The following is a 25228-nucleotide window of genomic DNA, read 5'->3' as shown; positions in this document are numbered from 1 at the left end:
GCATGTGTCACTCATTTGCTATCATGTAATCATAATACAACTATGTTTCTAGGGGTGGGATCGGTCTACTTTATTAATAACATCCCACACTCTGCCAATACACTACTCTTCTTTGTTCCTCCCTATAATTTAAATAATACATTCATCAAGCTACAACAAAAGGCTTGCTACCAAATAATCTAAAAAATCCAAAGAGAGAACTAAGTAAAGTAGAATATTTTCTTTATCATCCAAGCTTCTTAATTTGCTAAACTTAGCTTATGCCTGTAATCTCAGCACTCAGGGTGAGGCAGGAGGATTGCTATGAGGCTATATACTGAATTTCATACTAGATGAGCTTCCCTAACAAGATCATGTCTTAAAAACTCAAAATAGATGGAAAAAATTCCTATACTGCTTTGGCAAAATCTTGTCATGGTGAATCCTGTCACAATTGGTTAGTCAGAGACCCCTTATCTTTGAAGTTTCTTCTTAGTAAATTTCCATGTACAAATCTCAACACTACCTCTCAGTTATAAATATCCACTTGTCTTTTTGGAATCAGGTCCAATCTGTGTCTACAAGTGAATTTAAAATCTTTGTCATCATGCATGTTTCACTTTTTGTTTTGTTTTTCAAGACAGGGTTTCTCTACATAGCCCTGGCTGTACTAGAACTCACTCTGTAGACCAGGCTGCCCTTGAACTCACAGATTCTCCCACCTCTGCCTCCCAAATGCTCTAATCCTGCCTGGCACGCTTCACTCCTTTGGAGCTGGTTTTGCTTTCTGGTTGTTGTGAACAAATCTGATATTCAATTAAGCTGTCAACTACATCAATGAGAGAAAAAATAAAACTGGTATTCGCAATGCATCTTAGAAATTTATTTCACTGATCATTTTCTTAGCCTTCCTAAGAGATAACATTAACCTGGTGATCAGACGTATATGGCAGCTTTTATTTTGAAGTCCAGTTCCCCACAGAGACTTTAAGGAACAAAAAAAAAGTAGACAAAGGAAGGTAACCTGACTCAGGTCTTGAAGAGATCTGACAAGCCTACATCTTGAGTCAGCCACAGAGGATCCCTAAATATCTGTGTTCAGAAGTTTGTGGAGGGAAGATTTGAAGATTTTGAATGGAGAGAAAGCCTTTGTGATGTGTGTGAAGGATAACACATAAATAGCAGTTTGAGACTGTATCCCCCAAATTTAGACCCACCACCTTCATAGTTTTGCCTCAAATTCTATTTACATATTACCTATATTAGTGTTTAGTCAATATGTTAAGGGTGTAGCTTTGTGGTAGAGCTCTTGCCTAATCCTGCCCCAAAATGATTTTAATATATTTTTAAGTTTTTAATGTCTCTGTAGCCTTTGCTGCCCTTGGCATCATGGGAATCCTCCTGTGTCAGTCTCCCAGGTACTAAGATTATAGGCATGAGGCAACACACCAGCTATATTATTTACACACTGGTTCTTAAGTTGCCCAAGCTAGCCCAATCTATTGAGCTCAAGTGAGCCGTCTGCCTAAGCCTTCCAAGTAGCTAGAACTATTGGCAAGTACCACTTATCTTTAAAAATGGAGGTGTATTTACTTATTCATGGGTTCTTTTTCTTTCTCCTTCTGTGCTAAGAATAGAATCCAGGGCTTCATGCATGCTAGGCACATAATCTCCCACTGACTCTTCAGTTAAGTATTGGCCAAAGGCTGTGACCTGACTAGCCCAGTAGTGACTGTTATTCAGGCTGTTTTAGAGAATCTACATCAGTTCCATAAGGACATTGTTCCTTACTTTGAGGAACTTATATTCTAAGGCAACATAGTTTTGTTGTTCTTGTTTTTTTTCCGAGACAGGGTTTCTCTGTGTAGCTTTGTAGCCTGTCCTGGATCTTGCTCTGTAGACCAGGCTGGCCTCGAACTCACAATGATACGCCTGCCTCTGCCTCCCAAGTACTGGGAGGCAACATAATTTTTTCAACCCAGTGCCCCCCTCCTTCTTTAAATGAGAAATCAAAAACTATAAAACTCACCCTCTTGAAGGGAATTAGTTCTTACAGGCTTTTTGCTATTTACTGTAGGAAAGACTGGAAAAGGTGCTCCACTCACCTAGAATACATTTTATTTTTATTTTTATTTTGCCCTTTCTTGGAGGAATTAAGGCAAGAGTACATTTGCATAAATACAATTGGTAGACAGTTAGGCTAATATAAGGAATGTGAGCTGGACCTGGTTGTACATACAGTACTGATAAGACTAAGGCAGAAGATCTAGTTTCAGGCTAGCCTATGGTACATAGCAAGACCCTTTCTCAAAAGACCAAGGAGGTAGGCATAGTAGTATATGCCTATAACATCAGAACTTGGGGTTAAAGGCAAGTGGATCAGGACGGAGGGCAAGGTCATCCTCAGCTACTTAGCAAGTTCAGGGCCATACTGGGCTACAAGAGACCCTGTCTCCAAAAAGGGAAGGGAGAAAGAAAGGAAGGGAAGAAGGATCCAAAGAGGAGGAAGAGGAGTGTGACAAGTATACAATTTATTCTTCGTTATGGGGAAGATGGGTCTTCCTTTTCCCCTCAGATTAGCTTCCTCCACCTGCCAAGTAGCTAGGATTATCGGTAGCTGCCATTGTACTTGTACCCAGCTTTAGAATTTTCTCAACAGCAAAACAAAACAAAAAACCATCAACTCTTTCTTCCCATAATGCCTCATCAAGGGAGCTTTCTTTGGCCAGATCTTCACTGTTAAGTCTCCTTTCTATCTCAAAAACAGCAGTGGTGCAGCTGGAAGAGCTTACAGTCCCCAGTGTGACACAGACCCCAGAGGAGGGCAAAGAAGTGAAGAAAGCCTGCTTTTATTTTGACCCTTTTCAGTTTTCCTTCCTGCTTGATTTGCATTTAGGGCTTTGTGTGCCAGGAGAGGATGTTTGTAGGGCACCTGGCTAATCTGCTCAATAGCTCCCCTCTTCACAGCCTGGAAGTTGCTTCATTTACATTGAGCTCTTTCCCATATCCTAACTCAACACTTCAAACTCTCGTTTTTTTACTATCTCTATTGCCAGTAACTACCTATATAACTTGGTGAGTGCTTCAAGCTTTAGGCTGCTGTTATCACAACTTTACTTTCTTTTTGGAGTGCTAGGGATCAAACCCCTAGGGTCTCAGGCTAGGTGAGCAATCGGTCTCCAATCAGTCTCCAGTCCCACACTTTGGAAGTAAGGGTCATAGATGACTATAAAATTCTCATGGGGTTTCCTGCCTTAGCTTTCCCAAGCATCTGTCATTTCAATTCCTCCTCAGGTATTGAAAATCCCATAAAAGTCCCTCTCCATACAGCACACTGTTTTCTCTCACCAGTTTCTCATCTTCTGAGACCTCAATTAAAATTCACAAAAAGGCAAAAATTTCCAAGTTATCAATATAGTGTCTGTTGTCAAAACACCCAACCAAAGATCTTTCTTGGTCCAATGCAGAAGAGACAAGGTAAGGGAACAAAGCCGAGCACTCAACAGAATAAGAAAACAACTTCTGGGGCTGGAGAGATGGCTCAGTGGTTATGATCACCTGCTGTTCTTCAAGAGGACCCAGATTCAATCCCCAGCACCCACATGGTGATTCATAACTATCCATAACTCCAGTTCTAGAGGATCCAATGCCCTCTTGTAGCCTCAGCAGATAACAGGCATGCATGTGCCACACAGACATACATGTAGCCAAAAACCCATATATATAAAAGAATAAATTTTGTTTTGTTTTTCAAAACAGGGTTTTTCTGTGTAGCCCGGCCATCCTGGAACTCAGAGATCTGCCTCTGCTTCCCAGTGTTGGGACTGAAGGCATGAGCCACCACCTCATAGCAAATAAATAAATCTTAAAAAAGAAAGAAAGAAAACAACTGGTTGTTGGCTAACTACCTGCTTTGAACATTATTATAAACCAGTATGGTTCCATCACGATTATTATCTGGAGTCACTAGCCAAGTTCAAATCCTAGCTTTCTCCTTAACCAGCTCTATGACCCTAAACAAATGAATGAGTCCTGAGTCTCAAGTTTCTTTGTATCTGAAAGGGGGTCGGGCTAGTACTCCCTGGAAGTTGTCAAGGATTAAATGAGTACATGAAGTGCCCAATATAGCCCAGAACACACAAGTTCGACTATGTAAACCATGTGTAAAATCCCCTATTTGCACTCTTCCTATTTCACTTTTTGCCTCATAAGCAACCAGACCCACATGCTTACCCAATGCAGGTGTCAAATAAAAGAACTAGAGGGCAGACATGAACACATGCAGACCTGTGGAAGAAACCAGCCAACACCAGTTCAAAGGGATAATTCACTGCTAGTTTTATGTTCCAGAATGTGAAATGAGAAGCAGTTACACCTCAGAAAAATTCCCAGTGCCCTTGGAGAATCCTGGCTGACCTGCTCTGCCCCATAATGTCCTGCTTATCTGGCTGGACAAAGAAAAGGGTAAACACCTTCAGCTTGGGAAGAACCTTCATTCTGCCACCCCGTAGGAATGACGAGATGCCTCCAACCTTCTCTGTGGCCATCTTAACAAAGTAAGAGCAGGCCTGGCATCAGTTCATGCTCCCCAGATGTTAATTTTTAGGACCAAGTACAAAATCTTTGGGTGGTCCTCCACCACCACTGCTTTGTCTCTCTGTTGTTTGGGAGCCAGAGAGGGGCTGCACCCCTAGAATGGAGCTAGCCTCTGGGTCTGGTTTGCTGCGTTTGGCCAGGTCCTCATTGTGAGCCTTGCGGATGTGGCGGTAGAGGTCCCCTGACTGTGTGTAGCTGCGTAGGCAATAGCGGCACTCATAGGGTCGCTCTCGTGTGTGCACGGTGGCGTGTCGTCGGAGTGTATAAGAACACGAGAAGGTCTTTCCACATGTCTTGCAGGTGGGAACATCCTCTGTGAAACCCCCAAAGCTCCCTGGAGCTGCTTCATACTCAGAAGGAGGGTAAAGCGGCTCATGCAGGGCCGGGGGTGCAGGCAGGGGTGAGGTCACCAGTCCTCGATGATATTGCCCTGGACCTGGCAGCAGATGGTACGGGAGATGAGATTCTGGAGGCAGGAAGTGGTCGCCTGGCCCCATCTCCTCTAGTCCTGTTGGCCCTGGCTCCTCAAAAGTGTCTGGCTGTGAAGGCTGCCCCCCATACATTGCACCTCCAGATGGGAACAGCCCTTCAGGTCCCTGAGGCTGTTCCTCTGACAAGTCAGTTTCCTCATCAGAGATCACAATAGCTTCTACTTTCACCTGGACCAGTTCAGCTTCCACTGGGGCTGGAGCCTGGGACAGAACTGGGGCTGGGGCTGGGGGCGGGGCCGGAGCTGGAGGATAGAAGCCTTGCAATGATCCTCCAGGATCCCTCGGTTCCACCACCCTCAGACTCTCCGGAACCACATCAAGAGGAGTCAAGGGCTCCACTGAAACCGCTGGAAGGCCGGAAGAGAAGTAGTTGACAGGAATGGTCTCTGTAGAGCTACTGGGGCTGGCAAGAGAGGCAGAGACGTCAGCCGCGGGTGGGGGAGGTGCCCGCAGATGTGGTGAGTCAACTTCCATGCTAGGCTGTGTAGTGTCAGCTCCACCAGACACTGGTGGCTCATCTGCAGAATGAGCGATGGGTAAGGGAGTGGCGGGACCCTTCCATTCCTCTTTGCTCCAGCGGGCTGACTGCTCGACTGCCGCCAGCAAAGGCTGGGGGCCACGGGAACTGCCTGACAAAAACTCCATAGTGGCAGGACTGCTTTCCTCTTCCTTCTTGGTACTGTCTGCCTCGGCCAGAGCCCGGGCTTGCAACCGCTGTTTGCACACCTTGACGATGTCATTCATGTGCAAGTAGCTGGCAGCGGCCAGCACATCTTCTAGAGGGGTATCCCCCCTAAGGGCCAGCTGGCCAGCATACATAAAGTCCAGCAGCAACCCAAAGGCTGGGGCTGTGACAATCTCATTGTGAATACACACCAGATCCCTCTTGTCCAATTCCCGCTCCTTGTAGAAAAGCTGAAAGAAGGGACTGCAGGAGGCCAGCACAGCCCGATGGGCCAAGAACTGGGTGCTACCAACCATCACAGTGCAGTCACAAAGGAAACCCTGGGACCGCTGCTCCCGCAGGCTCTGAAGCAGCTGCTGACTGTGTTCTGGGAACTCCATAGCACCCCAAGGAGGGAAGGGTGCCCAACAAAGTTTCCCCACCAGTAGCTCCCTGGGAAGAAAAGACAGTGAGTTAGGGGAGGTAACTTCCACAGCAACCTCCACGTCAGTTCTTAACTAGGGCTTCCCACCCAAGGCCTCTGGCAGCACATGCCCCCCAAACCATGTTTCAGTTAACTGCCCTTCTTCCTCCCAGGTCACACCCAAAGATCTGTTGGCTCCGCCCCCTAGACCTAACCTTAGGGATCGTCCCCGCCCCTATTCGAAAAAGCCCTGCCCCCGGAAGTCCCGCCTCCTAACCAGCCTCTGCTTCCTCGGTCCGAGCCGGTGCCTTCCAGTGACTCATCCAACTAGGACTGTCTTTCGCGCCCAAGCTTTCCCGGGCGATGCCTTCACGCCCCGGTCCCGGAACTTCCTGCGCCTCTCCCTCTCGCATTCCAGGGATAAGGACTCCCAGCGTAGGAACTAGAAGAGAAAGCTGAGCCCTCACCCACGACCTAGCAGCCACCAGGAAAGCTCCGCCCCTTCCCACCTTCGCCGTCCTAATTGGCTCGAGCTTGCCCTCTCCCGTCGTGGATTGGCTCACTATGCACTACCCCGCCCCTCGATAACCGGCTTCTCCAAATGGGCAGTCTCTGCCATCGTTCAGGCGTCGACGCTCACGATTGGTTGTTGCTCCTGTCCTAAACTTTTCTTCCTCATCCCGCCTTCTTTGCCCCAGAGCCCTCAGGGATTGGCTGAATTTCTTCACTTACCTGTTTCCCGTGGAAAGATTACGCGCCTGGATGGGGCGCGAGGTTAGCACCTGCGCAGTGTATGCGAGAGTAAATAACGCGTTCTTGCGGCAGAGTTCTTAGAAGGAGAGACACAATAAACTGGTGTGTAACATGTAGGCCCAGGTCTACACCAGACTGCCGAGAACAGTGGGCGGTAACTTTGTGAACTTCCTCAAAAATTCCAGCATCCCCTACTATTTCCAGGCTCAGTAGTGGGGTCAGGGAACTACCACTTCAATTTACACTGTAGGACTTAGGGTGAAGATGATGGACTGTCCTCTAGGCAAGTGCCAGTAAAAAGGACTGGAGGACAGAACTAAGAATGTCTTGGTTGTTATAAATCTCTTCTCTAAGATCTCGATGATAAGCCAAGGTGCTATGCCATCAAAGCTCACCCTTGGGCTCCAGTGAATTTATTGGACTTACTCATAGAGCATAGGTGAGGGATTACTTACAGGAGTGTAGATGAGTCACCCCAGAAGCCCCACTGGAAAGCGTTTAGCCAGCATAGGTGTTATCTCTCTGATAGCCTCATAGATGGGCCCCCTACTCAAGTCATCCTCCACCTATATATTTTAGTGCCTCCTGGAGATCCCAGGCCAAGTGCTATTAGGGAAGAATTGTATACAACTGGTTGAGGGGAGTAGCTGGATACTCAGGTGAGGGTCCCTTGACAGTCTACAACCTCTCCTCCTATAAAGATAAGTCAATAGTCAGGAAACCCAGCTGAGGTGATCTTCTACCTGCAGACCCAGCCAGAGTCCTGAAAATGATGGCAGTTTGGCTCTGAGGATAGTCTTGTATGGTCTCATTATCTGCATGTGGTGGTGGTATTTACAATACCAGCAATTCAGAACACAGAGCAGTCGTGGCACATGCCTTTAATCCCAGCACTCGGGAGGCAGCGGCAGGCGTATCACTGTGAGTTTGAGGCCAGCTTGGTCTACAGAGTGATATCCAGGACAGGCACCAAAGCTACACAGAGAAACCCTGTCTCGGAAAAAAAAAATGCTTTAAGCCGGGCGGTGGTGGCACACACCTTTAATCGCAGCACTTGGGAGGCAGAGCCAGGTGGATCTTTGTGATTTCGAGGCCAGCCTGGTCTACAGAGTGAGATCCAGGAAAGGCGCAAAGCTACACAGAGAAACCCTGTCTCCAAAAACAAAAACAAAAACAAAAACAAAATAAAACAAACAAACAAAAAACACAGATCATCAGAATTTTAAGGCCAGCCTGAACTACCTAGTTCCAGGACAGCCTGGACGACATAAAACCCATGTAGGTGGTATGCACTTCTAATCCCAGCACCTGGAAAGCAGAGGCAGGCAGATCTCTGAGTTAAAAGCCAGCCTAGTCAATATAGTGAGTTCCGGGCTGGCCTGAGCTGCACAGTGAGCCCTTCAAAATGAATAGTCCCAAGACTGGAGGGCTTTTTTCCTTTCTTTTCTTTCTTTCTTTCTTTCTTTCTTTCTTTCTTTCTTTCTTTCTTTCTTTCTTTCTTTCTTTCTTTCTTTCTTTTTTTCTTCCTTCCTTCCTTCCTTCCTTCCTTCCTTCCTTCCTTCCTTCCTTCCTTCCTTCCTTCCTTCCTTCTTTCTTTTTCTTTCCAGTGTAGCTACTTCTTTTGTGCTTGAAATAGAATTTCCCCATATAGCCCAGTTTGACCTGGAACTTGGTGTGCTCCTGCCTGTACCTCACCTTCTGGAACTGTAGGCAGGTACCATCACAGCTGTCAAAGATGGCTACTGCTAGAGAACTCTCCACCCAACCTTTTTCCTTTTTTTTAAGACAGGGCCTCACTTAGCACAGACTGTCCTCACATGTGCTATTGTAGTCAAGAATGACTTTGCACTCCTGATCTTCTTCCTACTTTCTAAATCCTGGGATTACAGATGTTCACCACCACAAATAACTTGAAAAAATTTGAGAGTCGCTAGATTCACAGAGGAAAGGGCTGTAGAGCAAGGTAATCCCTGTGTCTTGTCTGCCCCTGACAGATGTGTATTGCACAAGGTTTTCAGGAGAGTGTCAGTCCCTGTCATTCCACACCAAGCATTGCTTTGTGGCATGTAGTCCCAGGACTTCAGAAGCAAAGACAGGAGATTGTCAAAAGCTCATGGCAAGCCTGGTTTATAAAGCAAATCTCACGTTATCCATGGCTACATAATAAGACCCTGTCACCCAAAAAGGAATGACAGCAAGCCCATGAATGCTTACCGGCCTGGAACTTGGACTGTCCAGCAGCTGGCCTTGAACTCAGAGATACATTTGCATTTGCTTCCTGAGTACCGGGATTAAAGGTGTGGACCATCGACACCCCAAGAGTAATCTTAATCTTACTTTTGCTTTCTCTCTTTTTTTTTTTTTTTTTTTTTTTTTTTGGTTTTTTGAGACAGGGTTTCTCTTGTGTAGCTTTGCGCCTTTCCTGGAACTCACTTGGTAGCCCAGGCTGGCCTCGAACTCACAGAGATCCGCCTGCCTCTGCCTCCCAAGTGCTGGGATTAAAGGCGTGCGCCACCACCGCCCGGCCTTTACTTTTGCTTTCTCTCTTGCTGGGAATTGAACACAGGGTCCTGCTTGCCTTGCTCATACAAAAAAAAATGCCCTCTACAACTATTGTGTAGTAGTTTCCTCCGAGATAAAACATACTATCTTGGAGACTTTGAGACTTAGGATGTGCTAAAGCAGTACTTCTCAACCTGTGGGTCAAGAGACCTGATGTTCAAATCTTAGATGGTCTTTTAATAAAAAAAAAAAAAAAAAAAACCGGTACCACATATAGGAGTAAAAGCTGAAAGATCAGAGAAGCAGAAAAGCCACCCCCTAGTTCCTCACCAACTCCACGAATCCTCTGACTGAAATCCTCTGAGTTTTCACCCAAAATCATCTCAGCTGACCTGTCTTTAGTTCCTGTTTCCTCATGACTTATATAACTTTCTTTGCCCAGCCATGTCCTTTCTTGGGATTAAAAGTGTGTGTGCTTCCCAGTACTGGGATTAAAGGTGTGTGCCACCACTGTCTGGCCTCTATGTCTAATCTAGTAGCTGGCTCTGTCCTCTGATCCCCAGATAAGTTGTATTGGGGTGCACAGTATATCACCAGACATAACAGGTATTTTCATTACAATTCATAACAGTAACAAAATTACAGTTATGAAGTAGCAACAAAAATAACTTTATGGTTGGAGGTCACCATAACATGAGGAACTTAAAGGGTCAAAGGGCTAGGGAGTTTGAGAACCGCTGTCAACTAAAGGGAAATGAAGCATTCCATCCGTACCTGCAAGGTAAGCTCCTGAAATTAGGAAGGAAGCAACCTGAAACTGTTGAAATGTATTTGCCCTCTCCCTCCTCAACCTTATGTAAGTAGTAAGGACTGCTAATCCACACACTCAGGTAAGTTGAGAGGCCTAGAAGAGGCTAGCAGAGATCCTTGGAAGAGTCTCAGACCAGCTAAGCTCCCTGGAATAGATACCCTCCTATCTGTGTAGCTGCCTGCAGATTGTTTGATGTTTCAAATGTGGAAAGCCATCACCAATTCTAGGGCAGGCTTTTGGTGATATAGCTGTGAGTCATTTCTACTTCTGTAAATAGCCCAAATAAAAATGTGTTTGTCTACGAAGTTGGAATTTTGATTTGTACTTGATTCCTTATCTGGGAGAAAGTAGATGTTTAGATCTCCCCCAAAATAATGTCTCACAGCAGTCACGGAGCTATGGTTGCGGGAGCCACAACATCATTTGTTTATTTATTTATTTATTTTGGTTCTTCGAGACAGGGTTTCTCTTTGTAGCCCTGGATGTCCTAGAACTTAGTATGTAGGCCAGGCTGACCTCAACTCACAAAGATCCCCCTAGGGCATGGGTAGGCAAGGCTAACATCTTTTATTTATTTTTTTTATAGAAAGTAAATATATTTGTCCAAACCAAGAAATGTGTAGTGCAAATAGACCAACAACAAAACAGTAGCTAGATTCTTGCATCGGTTTCTGAGTTATTATGGTTTATTGTTTGGACTGAAGCATATAAAGAAAACCTGATCTCACAGATAGGCAGTTTGAAGAGGATTTCCCAATCTCATGAATATTTCTTCTCCACACCACACTTTGAGAGCTCTTCTAAGCTCTGAGGTTCCATCTACACACTTTTCAGGCAGAAATGATAGTTTTTGGCAATGTTCTGGCTTTTTTTGGTCCAGATTAAACCTGAAACATAAGAATATATATTAGTCAAAACACAGCTTTGGGACAGGTCAGTTGTTCATAACCTGAAAACTCACACTTTTTTTTTTTTCTAGGCAGAGTCCCTCTATGTCTATTTCTCCCTGGCTGCCCTGTAACTAGATCTATAGATTATGTTGGCCTTCTGCTTACAGAGATCTGCCTGCCTCTGCCTCCTAAGTAGTGGGATTATACTCATGTGCCCACACTGGCTTGGCCTCCTATACCCTTTCTTTATACAGCCCTGATGAGAAGCCAAAGTACATCCTGAAAAACCAATGACTTGATCTGGCTTGCTCACAGAGCATGGATGGGGCTCATTACAGGAGTGTGGGACTGAACTGGAAAGTCTTCACCAGGCATTTATCATTTCACCCAATATTGATTCTGTGTGTATTAAAATTTTTTAAACTTTAAAAAGGTTTTTTAACCTTCTCTGTGTAGCCCTGGCTGTCATGGAACTTGTTCTCTTCTCTAGACAGGCTCACCTCAAACTCAGAGATCTGCCTGCTGGTACTAGGAATCTAGGCATGCACCATCACCACCTGACCTTTAACCTTTATTTTTATTTAATATGTATGAGTGTTCCGCCTGCATGTATGTCTGTATACCACAAGGGCTCAGTGCCCATGGCGGCCAGAGAAGGCATTGGATCCCCTAGGACTGAAGTTATAGGGGTTGGGCCACCATGTTTGTATTGGGACTCAAACCTGGATCCTTTGAAAGAATAACCTGCGCTCTAGCTGTTGAGCAATCTCTCCTGCTAACTTACCTTTATTTTTACTTTATGTGCATGGGTGTTCTGCCTGCATGTATGCCTGTGCACCACTTGCATGCAGTACTGAAGGAAGCTAGAAGAGGGTATCAGATGTTCTGGAACTGGAGTTACAGAAGGTTGTGAGCCACCCTGTGGATGCTGGGAATTGAACCCTGGACCTTTACAAGAGCAGTAAGTGTTCTTAACTACTGAACCATTTCTTTAACCCTTAAAATAAAATTTAAAAGTTTAAGTTCTTTTAAATGTGTGTAAATGTTTTACATATATGTATATGTAAATATATATATACATACATACATATATATGTATACACATACACACACACACACACACACACACACACACACACACACACACACAGCATGTGGGTGCCCAAGGAAGTCAGAAGAAGGCATCTGGTCACCTGGAATTGAAGTTGCAAATGGTTGTGAGCGGGAATCAAACCTGGGTCCTCTATAAGAGCAACAAATGAGCCGGGTGGCGGCGCACGCCTTTAATCCCAGCACTCGGGAGGCAGAGGCAATCGGATCTCTGTGAGTTCGAGGCCAGCCTGGTCTCCAAAGTAAGTTCCAGGAAAGGCGCAAAGCTACATAGAGAAACTCTTTCTTAAAAAGAGCAACAAATGATGATAATGAGTATTCACAGACAGGTAATGCCTGGGGGGGGGGGGCATTCACCAATCTAAGACAGAGCGCCTGTGTGGCCTGGGCAGGCTTCTCCATGACTGGTAAGGTGACCTGCTGACATCCCATGCAACCTAAGTCAGAAGCTCATTTATTAGTAAAAGGGGGACCTGTAGGGCCCTGGCCCGGGTTTTGGGTAACTTGTTGCCTTGCTTGCTGACCTTGACCTTGATATCCTCCCTATGCTAATTCCCTCCCCGGTTTCACACTCCTAAATGCTTAAGGGAAGTTCTTTGTCTGTGTATCCTGCATAATGTACGTTAACAGCTTAGATGCAAGAACCTCTGCCCTCCAGGGCTCTCCCATTGTGCTGTAAGCCTGTATTCAAGACCTCCTCCCTCCTTCAATAAACGACATTCAGCATTTAAAAAAAAGTGATTGTAAAGTATCTCTACAATATTTGTGCTGATGGTATGTCTAAATGATAATATTTAACACACACTTGGTTGAATAAAATACATAATTGACACTTTAAAAAAAAAAAGAGCAACAAATGTCCTTTTTGTTTTTGATTTTCAAGACAGGGTTTCTCTGGCTGCCCTGGAACTCACTTTGTAAGCCAGGCTGTGTTTGAACTGACAGAGATCTGCCTGCCTCTATTTCCTAAGTGCTGGGATTAAAGGCATGCGCCACCACTGCCTAGCACAACAAATGTCTTTTCCACTGAGCCATCTCTCCAGCCCTGCAAGATCAATTTTTAAAGAAGATATTACATTTTATTAATTATTTCTGGTGGAGGGGGTGTGCCTGTGAAGGTCTGAGGACTTGTGGGAGTCTGTTTGCCTTTTCCACCAAGTAGGTCTCAGGGATTCAGCTTTTGTTGTCACACTTGGCAGGACCTTTACCCTTAGAGACATTTCCCAGATCTGCACAATTAAAATAAAATTTAAAGCCAGGTGGTAGTGGCAGCTTTAATTCCAGCACTTGGGAGCAGAGACAGGGATCTCTGGTGTTTAAGGCCAGCCTGGTCTACAAAGCAGGTTCCAGGACAGCCAGAGCTGTTACACAGAGAAACTCCGTCTCATAACACTAAAAATAAGCTGGGCAGTGATGGCGCATGCTTTTAGCACTTGGAGGCAGAGACAGGCGGATCTCAGTGAGTTGGAGGCCAGCCTGGTCTACAAAGAGAGTTCCAGGACAGCCAGGACTGTTATACAGAGAAACCCTGCCTCGAAAAACCAAAAATAAACAAACAAATAATAAAACAAAAACCAATAAATAACTAAGTAAATCAGTCTTCAAATATTTGCTGAATGAGATATGTAGAACTGAATTGTAATGTAAAATAAAATAAAATAAATTGCTGAATGAATACACTTTGTTTTTGCTTTTTTGAGACAGGGTTTTTCTGTGTAGCCCTGGCTGTGCTGGAACTTTTGCTTGTTTTAGCACTTTGTTTCATCTTTCTTTAATAATGAACTCTTTTTGTTGTTGTTTTATGAGACAGGGTTTACCTACACAGCTCTGGTTGTCCTAGAACTCCGTGTACACCAGGCTAGCCTCGAATTCAGAGATATGTCTGCCTCTGCGGGATTTAAGGGGGTGGGGCACCAGCCACGCCTATAATAAACTATCTTTTTATTTGGTTGGTTGGTTTGGTTTTTCCGGACAGTGTTTCTCTGATACTTCCTCTGTGTAGGATGGGAAGTGTGAGCGCTGATGGGCAGGCTTGAGGGGCGGGGCTTCATGGATCTCCGCCCATGACGCTAAGACTCAATAAGACCCGCGGAAGCGACTGGGAAACAGAGGTGAGACATCTACAAGTGCTTCCGGTGAGGCTCTTGAGTGCGGAGTGCGGCGCTGTGAAGTCCAGACTTCTGTGGAAGATGTTTTATCACGTGAGCTGGACGCGGGTGGCGGCGAGGGCAGGGGCAGGAGGAGCCAGGAGACCGAGAAGGACCGACTAGTCGCCTCTTGATCTCAAAGCGTTTGGCCGAGTCTCCAACCCCCTTTCTCTGCAGATTTCCCTGGAGCACGAGATCCTGCTGCATCCACGCTACTTCGGTCCCAATTTACTCAACACCGTGAAGCAGAAGCTCTTCACCGAGGTGGAGGGGACCTGCACCGGGAAGTGAGTGTCGCGCTCACCGTGTTGTCTGCTGAAAACACGGACAATGACCCTAGCCGGTAACCACTACCCAACTCCTCCTCTCAGGGCTTGACACTCATTCTGAGGAACCTTTTCACCCTTCCAGGCACCTGTGGCAGCCTTTGGGCCCTCTGCAAAGTTGGATAACAAAATTCCATCCCTAATGTGAGCTCAGACAGTTATTATGCAGATGTTTTTGGTTTTTGTGATAGCCTCACTGTGTAGACCAGGCTGTCCTCTAACTCAGAGATCTGCCTGCCTCTCAGTGCTGGAATTATAGGCTTCTGTCATCACCACAGCCTCGTTTGTATTTTTTTTTAAAAGATTTGTTATGTAGAGTTTACATATATGCCTGCATGCCTGAAGATGGCACCAGATCTCATTGTAGATGGTTGTGAGCCACCGTATGGTTGCTGAGAATTGAACTGAGGACCTCTGGGAGAGCAGCCAATGCTTTTAACCGCTAAGCTATCTCTCCAGCCCACTGCCATTTGTAGTTTTTTGAAAGACCTGTTTCACCACGTTGTCTCAGGCTAGCCTGTGACTCCGAACAATTCTCCTAATAGGTGTATGTCAGCATATCTGGCCCTTCTTGGACATTTATTGTACAATTATGATAGCATCATTTGCTTTACAGGTACTGATCTGTGTTCTTTCTCTTGGCCATTGAGCTCTTTGAACAGAGGTTCCATCACACACACACACACACACACACACACACACACACACACACACACTCAGAATGATGTTGCTGGTGGCTTTTTAGAGGATCTTCACATACAGTAGCTGTGTTACTTCATTCTTCCTGCAGGTATGGCTTTGTAATTGCTGTCACCACCATTGACAATATTGGTGCTGGTGTGATCCAGCCAGGCCGAGGTTTTGTTCTTTATCCAGTTAAGTACAAGGCTATTGTTTTCCGGCCATTTAAAGGTGAAGTGGTGGATGCTGTGGTCACTCAGGTCAACAAGGTAAGAATATTCATTGAAAGGTTATGGGGTGGTTCCTAAGGTCATGGTACAGTCCCCAGTCCACTTACTAATTGTCTTAAGTCTTTTGTTGTTGTTGTTAAGATTTATTTATTTATTGAGACAGAGTTTCTCTCTATAAACCTGGCTGTTCTGGAACTCACTCTGTAGACCAGGCTGGCCTCAAAGTCATAGAGATCCACCTGCCTCTGCCTCCCAGGTGCTGGGATTAAAAGTGTGAGCCACCATGCCTGGCTGATTGGTTTTATTTTTAATTATCTGTACTGGTGTCTGATCTGTGTGTGAATATATACCCGTGAATGCTGGTACATTCAGAGGCTGCTAGGGTTTCAGGCTCCCTTAGAGCTAGATTGTGAGTCCCTAGATATGGGTACTAGGAACTGAACTCAGGTCCTCTGCAAAAGTTTTATGCATTCTTATATTTTTTTGAGTCAGGGTTTTTCCGTGTAGCTTTGCGCCTTTCCTGGAACTCACTCTGAAGCCCAGGCGGGCCTTGAACTCACAGAGATCCACCTATCTCTGCCTCCCAAGTGCTGGGATTAAACGTGTGCGCCACCACCGCCCGGGAGTTATGAGCTTAGCCTTTAACGGTTGAGCCATCTCTTCAGTCCCTCTGGTCATTGTTTGGCCCTTCAGTTTCCTTACCTATCAAGTAATATTCCTCATCTAACTTGGGGGTCTTGTGAATTAACATCAGTAATCACACTATTATAGAAGTCTTTATTGAGTAGTTACTGTGGACTGGTAATGTGCAAACTCCCCCTTGACTTTTTCTTTCTACACTCTCCTTGTCCCCAGAACTGAGGATCAAACCCAGGGCCTTAACACTTGTTAGGCAAGCACTCTACCATTCTGCTAAGTCCTCAACCCTAAGACTTTATTAGCAAGCATGCAAAATACTTAAACACAAAAAATAATGAAAAGTAAAATAAAAACCTAAAGATGTTATGAAATATTTGTACACTGTGAAGATGTATTGCTGTGATTGGTATAATAAAAAGCTGAATGGGGGCTGGAGAGATGGCTCAGAGGTTAAGAGCACTGCTTGTTCTCCCAAAGGTCCTGAGTTCAATTCCCAGCAACCACATGGTGGCTCACAACCATCTGTACTGAGATCTGGTGCCCTCTTCTGGCCTGCAGGGGTGTGTGAAGACAGAACACTGTATACATAATAAATAAATAAATCTTTAAAAAACAAACAAACAAAAAAAGCTGAATGGCCAATAGCTAGGCTGGTAGGATAGGTGGGATTTCTGGGGAGAGAAGGTGAGGATGATGAAGGCGAGGATGATGTAGGCACATGAATTATGTCAGCAAGACACCAACAAGACAGGGAGGGAGTCGGACATATAGAATGAAAGAAAGGTAAAAAGCCACATGGTAAAACGTAGATTAATAAAAATGGGTTAAGTTATAAGAGCTAGTTAAAAACAAGCCTAAGCAGCTGGGTAATGGTGGTGTACACCTTTAATCCCAGCACTTGGGAGGAGAAGCAGGCAGATTTCTGAGTTCAAGGCCAGCCTGGTCTATAAAGTGAGTTCCAGGGCAGCCAGGACTGTTACACAGAGAAATTCTGTCTTGGAAAAACCAAAAAAAAAAAAAAAAAAAAAAAAAAAAAAAAAAAAAGCCTAAGCTAAGGCCAAGCTTTCCTAAGTTATAATAAGCCTCTGTGTCAGTATTTGGGAGCTGGCTGGCGGGACAGAAAAAGACTTCTTACATAAAGAAATGAAAGGTTACAGTGAGAAAGAGAAATGAAAACAAATGCTACAATTCAGACTGTTAGGAAACATGAATAAAAAGACTAGAAATCAGATAAAGGTGGGAAAATTAGTCCCTGAAAGCCTTTGAAGTGTGATCATTCATTTTTCTCCTAGGTTGGACTTTTCACAGAAATTGGGCCCATGTCTTGCTTCATCTCTAGACATGTAAGTCTGTACATACTGGGTGGGGCCAAGGAGGAGACACCATTCATGACTATCCTTTGTTGACAAAGTCTTTTGAAGTGAAGTGCTAATCCTGGCCATTTCCTTCTAGTCCATTCCATCAGAGATGGAGTTCGATCCAAACTCCAACCCACCTTGTTACAAGACAATGGATGAGGTAAGTGAGTGAGAGGGAGGAGAGAGGGTGAGACATACTGAGACTGGGGGCCTGAGTATGCTTGAGTACATGCTCCTGTCCATTCCACAGGACATTGTGATTCAGCAGGATGATGAGATCCGCTTGAAGATTGTGGGGACACGTGTGGACAAGAATGACATTGTGAGTCTCTTGCTTGACTTCTTGCCTGTACTGGCCAGGTCTGAAGCTATTATTTGTTTGCTTGCTTGGTTGATTTTGAGACAGGGTCTTGATGATATAGCCCAAACTGGCCTGGAACTCATGATCCTCCTACCTCAGTTTTCCAAGTGGTAGGATTATTATTATTATTATTATTATTATTATTATTATTATTATTATTATTATTTCTTCCCAAGTGGTAGGATTATAAGTAGACAAGCGCTCTACCACTGAGCTAAATCCCCAAAAAAAACCCCTTTTTTTTTTTTTTTTTTTGGTTTTTCGAGACAGGGTTTCTCTGTGTAGCTTTGTGCCTTTCCTGGAACTCACTTGGTAGTCCAGGCTGGCCTCGAATTCACAGAGATCCGCCTGGCTCTGCCTCCCGAGTGCTGGAATTAAAGGCGTGTGCCACCACTGCCCGGCCCTTCTTTTGTTTTTTAAAAATTTACTATTTTAGTATTTTTTTTAAGTTGTATTATTTATGTGGATGTGTGTGAACACACACAGTGTGACAGTCAGCTTTCAGGTTCTCTCCTGCTGCTGCAGGTTCTGGGGATGAGACTCAGGTCATCAGGCTCCTGCAGCTTTTGCCATCTGAGCCATTTCACTGGCCCAAGAGTTGTTGATTTCTTGACATCCACAGTTGTTTGGAGTTTCTGTGCTATTTTTCCATGAAAAGGGAATGGCTTGGAATGGGGGTGGGGTGGGTAGAGGATATCCTTGCTTGCCTTGACCTCACCTCCCTTCTTACCGTTCTTACAGTTTGCTATTGGCTCTCTGATGGACGATTACTTGGGTGAGTGTCTGACATGGGTGCGGGGACTGTTCTCTGAAGCAGGGGTGTGCAGGAGAGGAGGTGACTGTAGGATTTAATGTTATGTTAGAGACATAAAAAGTTCTCATCCTATTCTCTTGAAAATCCAAAACATGTCCTTAGGGTGGGAAATCTGGTTTTGCTGCCGGAGAGCTCGGTATCTAATTGATAATGTTTTTCCTGGTTTTATAGGACTTGTGAGCTGAGTAAGGGAGCCTCCAGCCTTGTTTGGTCCTGATTTAGAGAACGTGACTTTCTTACTTGGTACAATGTCTAGAAGTTCAGTCCGGCCACTGTTAGGGAAGCAAGGAAGGTCCCTTGTCCCCAGAAGACTGCGTGTGCTTCTTCCAGCTGAGCTGTGCTCTCAGACTTTTAATCTGTATTCTAACCATAAAAGGTTTTTGGCTCTCATGGAAATGTTGTCTTTTCTTGGTAGGAATAAGAGCTTTATTATTATCGTTGTTATTTATTTGCTTTTGAGATGGGTTCTCATATAACCTGTGCTCACACTTGTGCTACTGTGTATCCTGGGCTGGCTTTGAGTTCCCAGGGTAAGGATTGTGGTTGTACAAGGTCATTCCTGGCTTATGTTAAGGGCCGTGGGGCCAGGTGCTCAAGGATTGTATCTTACATAATATGGCCCCAATGTTAATTGTGTTGAGGTTCAGAAACTAAAGAGCTGATGCTGCTGGGTGCGGTGACTCATGCCTTTAATATCAGCTCCAGGGAGGCAGAGACAATCAGATCTACAAAGAGTTCCAGGTCAGCTAGGACTACACAGTGAGACCCTATCTTAATAATCACAATCATAACAACAACAATAAAAAAGCAAATAAATTAATAAAAAGCTGAAGCATCCAGAATGATGTCAGAACATGGTAAAGAAAGGCACTATAGGGGCTGGAGAGATGGCTCAGAGGTTAGGAGCACTGACTGCTCTTCCAGAGGTCCTGAGTTCAATTCCCAGTACCCACATGGTGGCTCACAACCATCTGTAATGAGATCTGGCACCCTCTCCTGTCTACATAATAAATCTTTAAAAAAAAAAAAAAGAAAAGAAAAAAGAAAGGCACTATAGACTGGAGAGATGGCCTAGCGGATAAGAGCACTGGCTGTTCCTCCAGAGGACCTGGGTTCACTTCTCAGCTCACAACTGTCTGTAATTGAGTCTTCTACAAAAGTTATACAGAGCCCAAAAAAGAAACCTTCACTGATTTCTTACAAAGATTGACTTCAGCAGTAAATAGAACAATAACAAATTCAGAAGCTAGACAAATAATAGTTGAATCTCTGGCTTTTGAAAATGCTAATGCACAATGCAAAAGGATAATTAGGCTGTTAAAGGCAAAAGATCAGCACCCTTGGAGGAATGGGTCCGAGATACAATCAATATTGACTCTCATAATCATGATCCTTGGATACGAGAAGTGATTTCCAGAAGTTTGGAGAAAAACAGTAATGTCAAATGTTTCAATTGCTGTAAACAAGATCGCCTAAAAAGGGACTAAAATAAACAGGGCGTGCTTAGAAACAATGTTTTCAGGTCAGGGGTGGCGCACACCTTTAATCCTAGCACTTGGGAGGCAGAGGAGGTGGATCTCAGTGAGTTTGAGGCCAGCCTGTTTTACAACGAGTTCACCAGGACAGCCAGGGCTACACAGAGAAACCCTGTCTGGAAAAACAAAACAAAACAAACAAAAAGAAACAAACAACAACAACAAAAAAAACAACCAGAAACAAGGTTTTGTTTTTTTTTTTTTTTTTGGTTTTTGGTTTTTCGAGACAGGGTTTCTCTGCGTAGTTTTGCGCCTTTCCTGGAGCTCACTTGGTAGCCCAGGCTGGCCTCGAACTCACAGCGATCCGCCTGGCTCTGCCTCCCGAGTGCTGGGATTAAAGGCGTGCGCCACCACCGCCCGGCTAGAAACAAGGTTTTCTCAAGGTATAATCCCAAAAGAATGCCCCTCCCTTCTGGATTGTGCAGGTGTGGCAAAGGCAGACATTGGACTAATGAATGTAGCTCAACAAATGACAGACAAGGTAATCCTTTGCCTTTGCCACTGGGTAAGGCCCTGAGGGGGGCTCTCGAAGCCTTATGTCAAATTCTGTTCAGTCCAGTTGTGAGCTGCCATGTGGGTGCTGGAAATTGAACCTAGGTCTTCTGGAAGAACAGTCAGTGCTGAGCCATCTCTCCAGCCCACATTAAATTTTTTTTTTTTTTTAAAGATTTATTTATTTATTATGTATACAGTGTTCTGTCTGCATGTATCCCCACAGGCCAGAAGAGGGCACCAGACCTCATTACAGATGGTTGTAAGCCACCATGTGGTTGCTGGGAATTGAACTCTGGACCTTTGGAAGAGCAAGCAGTGCTCTTAACCTCTGAGCCATCTCTCCAGCCCCACTTTAAATATTTTATAATCCTTCATTATATTTATGTGTGTGTGTGTGTGTGTGTGTGTGTGTGTGTGTGTGTGTGTGTGTGTGTCTGTGTGTGTCTGTGTGTGTCTGTGTGTGTGTGTGTCTGTGTCTGTGTCTGTGTGTGTCTGTGTCTGTGTGTCTGCCAGACTGCAGATGTCTGCAGAGAGGCCCAGGTGAAGTTGAAGGTGGCTGTGAACCACTGACGTGCATGTTTGGGTAGAGGAGTAAGTGCTTTTAACTGCTGAGCCCCATGGCAGTTAGCACCTCTTGAATTGGCCCCAGGATAGTCATAAAGTGCTTTGTGCCCAAAACATACAAATTCCTTTAACATGAAATACTTACAGTCCATGAAATAGACTTACAGTACTTGGCTGGAGAGATGGCTCAAAAGGTTAAGAGCACTGGCTGCTCTTCCAGAGGTCCTGAGTTCAATTCCCAGCAACCACATGGTGGCTCACAACCATCTATAATGAGATCTGGTGCCTTCTTCTGGCATTCAGGCATTTATGCAGGCAGAACACTGTATGTATATATAATGAATAAATAAATAAATAAATCTTTTAAAAAAAGAATAAATTAGACTTACAGTGCTTTATAACCTTGTGAAACTGATCAGAGAAGTGAACTACTGTGTCTAAGGGCATACAGATAATGATATAATGGAACTGTGGATTTTTGGTTTTGAGATAGTACCCCAGGCTGTCCTTGAACAGATTCTCTTGCCCCAGGCTCCCAAGGTTGTAATGACATGAAGGCACCAACATGCCTAGCTAGTGTCTGAAATAAAGCAATTTCTTTTTCCTTTCGTTTTTTTTTGAGACAGGGTTTCTCTATGTAGCCTTGACTGTCCTGGAATTTACTCTGTATACCAGGCTGGCCTTAAACTCAGAGATCTGCCTGCCTCTGCCTCCCAAGTGCTGGGATTAAAGGGGTGTGCTGTCACCACCACCTGGTTAAAATAAAGCATTTGTTCGTTCCAGGCATTAGGTATCAGGGGAGTGAGAGGATCTTTCTGTGCTGGGGACCATGTTGGCTGCCAAGTAATGTACTGACTGAATGAATTCACTGAAGACTAGACTGATAGAAATGGAAGATTTAATGAGAGATATCACCAGAGTGGGGGTTGGGGTCGGGGTGATTCAAGAGTTGCACCTGACATAATGTGTCCCCAGTGCTAACTGGGAGAGAGGGAAAGATGAAAGGCTCTTTATAGGGTTTAATGGGAATTTCTTAGGTCTCATCCAGTGGGACACCTGTGGGGGCTCTTACTTGGTTAGTCGACATGACATATAGCCAAGGACTAACTTTTACAGTGTCAGATGCCTGGCTATCTGTCCAAGCAGGCGTGTGTTATGAGGAGCCAAACTTGTGAAAGTATAAATCTGACCATTCAAGGGTAGAATTCTCTGTACAGTGTCAGGATGCCTTAAGGTAAAGGATAACCAGGGCTTGTTAAGGTTAACTGGTTCTCGAGGCAGCAGGGCCCTTATCCTGAGCTCAGGTCCCCTTTAGTGCCAAAGTAGCTTTGTTCTGAGGACAGAATGGCTCAGCAGTGATCCATCCCAGATGGCATCCACAGTAACCACTTTTTGTCTGTGGTAAATATGGATCTCATTACTGCCTTCTTGAGTCCTTGCCTCTATTCCAGTTGGGAGCAAATAAACTCCAGGCAGATTATATACAGCTTCACTAGATCTGATATTGCCCTGACAGCCTTGGGCCTTCCTCCAACCTCTCTTGCCTTCAAGTGGCCGATAGTTATCTAGACATATAAATGTGAGCAGTATCAGCCAGCAGCCAGTGCCTTCGGGAATGGCTCCACTTTCATAGACAGACAGACACTTTGGTGTTCAAGCATGGAAAGCACACTGAATGTCAATATAACTGGGAGAGACTCAGCAGGGTCAGGATCCTCAGGTGGCGTTGCCATGGCAACCCCAGTTCCATCCATCTGGCTTTTACAGCTTAGTCCCAAAGGATTTTCTTTTCCAAGCAGCAGCAGCAGCAGCAGCAGCAGCAGCAGCAGCAGCAGCAGCAGCAGCATTGAACCCTGAAAAGAAGAGGTGTGGATGTGTACATCCCTGTTCTCATGCAGTAATCTCCCTTCTGGCATTAAAAAATAAGGGACAGAGAGATGGCTCAGTGGCTAAGAGCCTTTGCTGATCTTGCACAGGACCATGTTGGCTGGGCGGCGGTAGCACACGCCTTTAATCCCAGCACTTGGGAGGCAGAACCAGGTGGATCTCTGGGTTCAAGGCCAGCCTGGTCTACAGAGCAAAATTCAGGACAGGCACCAAAACTACACAGAGAAACCCTGTCTCAAAAACAAAAACAAAACAAAACAAAACACCATGTTAGCTGCTTACGACCACCTGTTGTTATTCCATCTCCAGGGGATCTGACTTCTCTGGCTTCCTTAGGCACAGCCTGCACTCATGTGCACACACATACATACATACATACATACATACATACATACATACACATGAGTAAAATCAACAGTCAGCAAATCTTGGGGCGAGAGAGACGGCTCAGCTGTTAAGAGTACTTGCTCTTCCAGAGTTGTCCATTTTCAGCACCCACTGATGATGACACATAGCACCAGTCCCTGGGGATCTGATGCCCTCCTCTGACTTCCTCAGGCACCAGGCACGCACACAGTCATACATGCAGGCAAAACATATAAAACATTTAAAATTTTTTTAATTAAAGTTATTCTTTAATAGAGTGCTGAGGATGTAGTTTAGTGGTAGAACATTTGCCTAGCAGATGCAAAGCTGTACATTTGATCACCTGAACTGCAGTCAATAAATAAAATGTATTTTGCTTTCTTAGGGGCTCCTCTACTTCAGGTTAACCTGATATGTAGCTGAGGATAATACTGAACTTGGGATTCTCCCACTCTCACCTCACATTACAGGTGTGTATCACGTCACCCAGTTTATGTCCTGCAAGGACTAGACAAGTACTCTACCAAGTGAAGTGTACCCAGCTTCACACAGGACTGCTAAGGTGGTGAGAACAAGGAAAAAGAGCTTGTTGCATAAGCCTGACAACCTGAGTTCAACTACTGGTCCCGACATGGTGGACCAGCTCCTGCCAGTTGTCCTCTGATTGGCAAGTGTATGCACACATACAGAATTTTTTTCTAAAACTTTTTTTTTGTTTGTTTGTTTTTCAAGACAAGGTTTCTCTGTGTAGCCTTGGCTGTCATTGACCTAGCTTTGTAGATCAGGCTGGCGAGATCCGCCCGCCTCTGCCATTGGAGTGCTGGGATTAAAGGCGTGCTCCACCACCACCTGGCAATTTTTTTTAGAGATCAGAAACTAGAATGAGGTGTGGTGGCACACATCTCTGATCCCTGCACTCTGGAGGCAGAAACAGGCCTGTGAGTTTAAGGCCAGTCTGGTTTACACAGTGAACTCTAGAGCAGACAGGTACATAGTAACACCCTGTTTTAAAAAAATCAAACCTCCCCCCCAATAAAAACAAAGTAATAATAAAGCTGTCTGTAGGGAGGGGCTCACAGCACCCTTACAGTGAGATGGGAGGTGAGACTGGACACCCAGAAGTTGGGACCAGTTAGCTTGGACTACATTGCCCAGAAACAACAAGGAAGAAGAGAACCAACTCTGGAAAGTCAACTGACCTCCACATGCATGAAGTGGCATGCGTGTGCCCTCCGCCTTCCATTCATATACATGATTCTTAAAAAATTCTACTGTTGGAAGATTAAAGAAAGTTTAACCTCCAACTTTGCTGGATGCTTTCTTTCATTAAAGTTTTGAGAGGAAAACACCAGGGCAGACACACTAAATCTCTGCAGCTGCTGGGAGATGATGTAAAGGAGGGAAAAAGACAGCCATACCCTTTTTGGAAAAAAGCTGGCTGGCTGTGAGAGGTGGCACACCTTTGATCCCAGCATTGGGGTGGGATAGAGGCAGGCAGATTTCTATGGAGTTCAAGGCCAGCCTGGTATACAAATGGAGTTCCAGGAAAGCTAGGGCTATTACACAGAGAATCCCTGTCTCAAAAAACCAAAAACCACGCCCCCA

At 44.9% G+C, this 25228-nt stretch overlaps 2 protein-coding genes across 3 annotated transcripts; one reads left to right on the top strand and one right to left on the bottom strand.

Annotated features, from left to right (window-relative positions):
- Positions 1-4292: 4292 nt before the first annotated feature.
- On the bottom strand, positions 4293-6836 carry Zbtb3 (zinc finger and BTB domain containing 3). Of its 2 annotated transcripts, none has more exons than XM_006995182.4 (2): positions 6432-6836; positions 4293-6183 (listed from the first exon to the last, which is right to left on the bottom strand). In XM_006995182.4, the coding sequence occupies exon 2, from the start codon at positions 6129-6131 to the stop codon at positions 4575-4577; it is 1557 nt and encodes a 518-aa protein (XP_006995244.1). In that variant the 5' UTR covers positions 6132-6183; positions 6432-6836; the 3' UTR covers positions 4293-4574. The 2 variants fall into 2 exon arrangements, with proteins under 2 accessions (XP_006995244.1, XP_076415163.1); XM_076559048.1 differs by having other exon boundaries at positions 6622-6656.
- Positions 6837-14264: 7428 nt separating this feature from the next.
- Polr2g (RNA polymerase II subunit G) lies at positions 14265-19166 on the top strand. The gene is made up of 8 exons (XM_006995180.4): positions 14265-14421; positions 14545-14654; positions 15484-15643; positions 17536-17586; positions 17696-17761; positions 17852-17923; positions 18704-18737; positions 18948-19166. Exons 1-8 carry the CDS (start codon positions 14284-14286, stop codon positions 18959-18961), a joined length of 645 nt encoding a protein of 214 aa, XP_006995242.2. The 5' UTR covers positions 14265-14283; the 3' UTR covers positions 18962-19166.
- Positions 19167-25228: the final 6062 nt, after the last annotated feature.

The sequence above is a fragment of the Peromyscus maniculatus genome, chromosome 1, assembly GCF_049852395.1.
Source record: "Peromyscus maniculatus bairdii isolate BWxNUB_F1_BW_parent chromosome 1, HU_Pman_BW_mat_3.1, whole genome shotgun sequence".
Classification (NCBI taxonomy): Eukaryota; Metazoa; Chordata; class Mammalia; order Rodentia; family Cricetidae; genus Peromyscus; species Peromyscus maniculatus.
The sequence above is the reverse complement of the archived record's forward strand: the minus strand, read 5'-3'. Positions and strand labels throughout refer to the sequence as shown.